This window comes from Eucalyptus grandis, chromosome 10 (assembly GCF_016545825.1).
Source record: "Eucalyptus grandis isolate ANBG69807.140 chromosome 10, ASM1654582v1, whole genome shotgun sequence".
Lineage (NCBI taxonomy): Eukaryota > Viridiplantae > Streptophyta > Magnoliopsida > Myrtales > Myrtaceae > Eucalyptus > Eucalyptus grandis.
Window position 1 is genome coordinate 5,248,382 of NC_052621.1, and position 3,265 is coordinate 5,251,646.

The 3,265-nt window shown below is 48.0% G+C and overlaps 1 protein-coding gene across 1 annotated transcript; it reads left to right on the forward strand.

Moving 5' to 3' along the window:
• Positions 1 to 1,258: 1,258 nt before the first annotated feature.
• Positions 1,259 to 2,703, forward strand: LOC104421325 (F-box protein At2g27310). The gene has a single exon (XM_010033236.3). The coding sequence runs from the start codon at positions 1,346 to 1,348 to the stop codon at positions 2,396 to 2,398; it is 1,053 nt and encodes a 350-aa protein (XP_010031538.1). The 5' UTR covers positions 1,259 to 1,345; the 3' UTR covers positions 2,399 to 2,703.
• Positions 2,704 to 3,265: the final 562 nt, after the last annotated feature.

Genomic DNA, 3,265 nt, shown 5'->3' on the forward strand with positions numbered 1-3,265 from the left:
AAAAAAAAAAAAAAAAGACTAACTGTGAGGAGAAGCGTTGGAATATTTAAATAATAAATCATGTTTTTATCTAACAATTTAAGTTTTTAGAATAGTCGGTTAGGGTCTCACAAAATCTAGAGCATTTAAATATTTAAATAATAAACAACGCATTCATCTAATACTTAAACTTTTAGAACAGTTAGTTGATTTCACAAAATCTGGGACATTAAAATGTTTAAATAATAAATCACGTCTTCATCTAACAACTTAGCTTTTAGATTAGTTAGTTGTGATCTCATAAAATCTCACACACTCGATGTATGGCATTATGGGTGGTGGGACGGTCAATGATTCAACATATCAACTATAAGATCAACCGATTCGCGAAAACTAAACAATAAGGAGAGGGAGACCCTGGTATCAATTATCGATTATGGAGTAGTGGCTGTCCCTCGAGATCTCTCCACGGGATCCCTACCCGCATCGGGTTGGAATTCGGTGCCCGGAGGGGAACATGCGTTGACCATGATTGCTACTTCAGCACACACTTCCTCTTGCTACTGCCAAAGTTTTATTTGACCTGATTGCTACTGCCAAAGTTGAACGTGGACTTTTTCCGGCTGCAGGCCGGCTGCTTCGTTTGAACGAGCAATGATTAATTGATTAATGATTAAGGATTCACACCACGGACGAAAATACCCGGAAATGTGCGGCTGATTAGCATTAGTAATTTTTTGGGTATGTTTATTTCGCATTGGATAACATTTTCCGAAAAGTATCCTTAAAATAATTAGTCAAAAGAATGTTGTTGTTACTGTTTATATCTCAATTTTCTTGTTTAATAAATTTAAGGATGTGGATGATTATTTTCAGAAAAATATTTTTTAAATCATTTATTCACTGGAAAACATACGCATTGTAAAAAGATATGTCTAGGTAGCCGGAGTATGACTTTAATAGGATCTTTTTGATCGACCAAAATCTTTTGCCAGCACGATGCTGCTCCACCTTACGGTTCCTCCTAATGTGAAAAGCCCGTTTTATATACTGAGCTAGTCAAGGTTCCACGACGCTAAATACAGTAAGATTTTATGCGATACAGTGCGAAACGAAGTTAATATAAAATATATATTTCTTAATTAGGCTCTTAAATAAAATAAAATAAAATAAAATTATTATTCAGCACAAGCCAGTGTTGACTGTTTCCCCCGTTCTCATTTCGCCCCACTATAAAATCCCACCTTCCCTCCTTTGTCTCCACTCAAAATAACCACCGTCCTCTCTCCCACTCTCTTTTCTCCCTACAACAACATCAACCGAAACAAAATCTAACTTTCCACGAACAACAACCGAAACACCCACCATGCCCTCTCCATCCACGCCCCTGGCCGGAGCCGACGCCGCCCCTGCCACCGCCCACGCCGCCACCGTGTTGACCTCCATCCACCCGGACGTGATCCGGACCCACATCCTCACCCGCCTCGATGGCCCCGCCCTCGTCGCCGCGACCTCCGCCTCCTCCCAGCTCCACTCCCTCTCCTCCTCCAACGACTGCCTCTGGCGAGACGTCTGCATCGCTGCGTGGCCCTCTGTCCGCGACCCCCGCGTCGCTGAGGCCATCGCTACCTTCCCCTCCGGCCACCGCTCCTTCTTCTCCGATTCCTACCCCGTCCTCCACCACCATAAGCTGCGCCGCCGCCGCTCGCCGCCGCCCCCAATGGCCGAGTGTTTGATCTCGGCCGTTGATGTCCACTACGAGGGCGAGGCAATATTCTCCAAGGTCCACGAGACGGAGACGGTGTCCGGGTGGTTCGAGTGCTCGCCATTCCGGGTCGACCTACTCGACCTGAAAGAGTCCGTCCCGACCAGGATCCAGAAACCCGGGGGGACGCCCGATGAGGCCTGGCTGAGGCACCTGGAGGAGAGCCTGTCCCTGAGCTGGATCGTGGTGGACCCGGCCCGGAAGCGCGCGGCGAACTTCTCAACCCGGAGGCCGGTCTCAGTGCAGCGGCACTGGCTGACCGGGGACGTGCAGGTGCAGTACGTGACGGTGGTGGCCGGAGGGCCGCCGGGGTCGGCGGCGGAGCACGTGCAGTGCACGGCGACGGTCACGTGCGGGGGGAAGGAGGGCGGGGGGCTGCACGTGAGGGAGGTGAGCTTTCAGGTGGAGGACATGGAAGGGAAGAGCCTGAGCGGGAAGGACAGCCTGGCGATCCTCGGGGAGGCCATGGAGAGCGGGGAGAGGAAGAAGGCGAAGCGAGCGAGCGAAGGGAAGGAGAGGTTCGAGGAGTACGAGGCGAGGAAGAGGGAGAGGAGGGAGCGGAAGCAGAGGGCGGAGAGGGCCCTCGACCTGCTGTGCATCGTGGTGGGGGTCACCGCCTTCGTCGGCTTCTGGTCGTTCATCCTCTTCAGATGAGGACCGAACGAGATCGGCAATCGAGTACAGCGTGTTCAAACAGTAAACACAAGGTTTATAGCATTACAGAGAGAGAGAGAGAGAACGATAGCAGAGATTATTAGCTAGGGTTCACAGAATTCCTTCATTCTTCTTCTTCTTCTTCTTCTTCTTCTTCTTCTTCTTCTTCTTCTTCTTCTTCTTCCAGCCGGCATCGGGTCGGATCATGGAATGGCCGATGCTGAGCCGGTCGAGGATGCACTGTAGATCAAATAAAATAGCATTTGTCATCAACAGTTTTTTATATAAGCAATTCTTTCGACCGGTATATAGCATTGATAGCTGCGATTTCTTCGACAATGTTATCCATGTTCGTGGGTGAATTCGCCGGCGATTCGTGGTTCGAGATGGACCGGCCGATCGGCTGCGGTAACGGGTCAATTCATGGAGTAGAAAATTGTGGTCTTGGCACAAAAAAGAAAATTCGTGTGAACGGAAGAGACCGGGATACTCAGCACGCCGATCCTGACCATTGACTTGGCCGAGAGATAACGGGAAGGTGGTTGGTGGGGTCCTGGTGCTGACCGAGCAAAGTCACGTCGTTTCGTCGCTTTCGCTGCCCTCCGTCAACGATGGAAAAAAGAACACAAAACGTGTTTATAATGCCAAGTACCATCCACTTCCAACTTTATTCATAGATTCATACCGAAAAAAAATTTATCTAGATAAATTCACGTTATATCTCGTGAAGAAGTACTTTATATTATATAGATTGATGTTTTGGTTCTTAAAAAAAAATTGGTTTTTGAAATGACTTCAGAGTATGTTTGAATCCAACAAATTCCTCGTATGTTTGTCGTTCTTGATACTCTTGTCATTCCATTTTTA

Excerpts from the sequence above, each read along its gene's own strand:
- LOC104421325 (XM_010033236.3), top strand. The coding sequence starts at position 1,346 with ATGCCCTCTCCATCCACGCCCCTGGCCGGAGCCGACGCCGCCCCTGCC.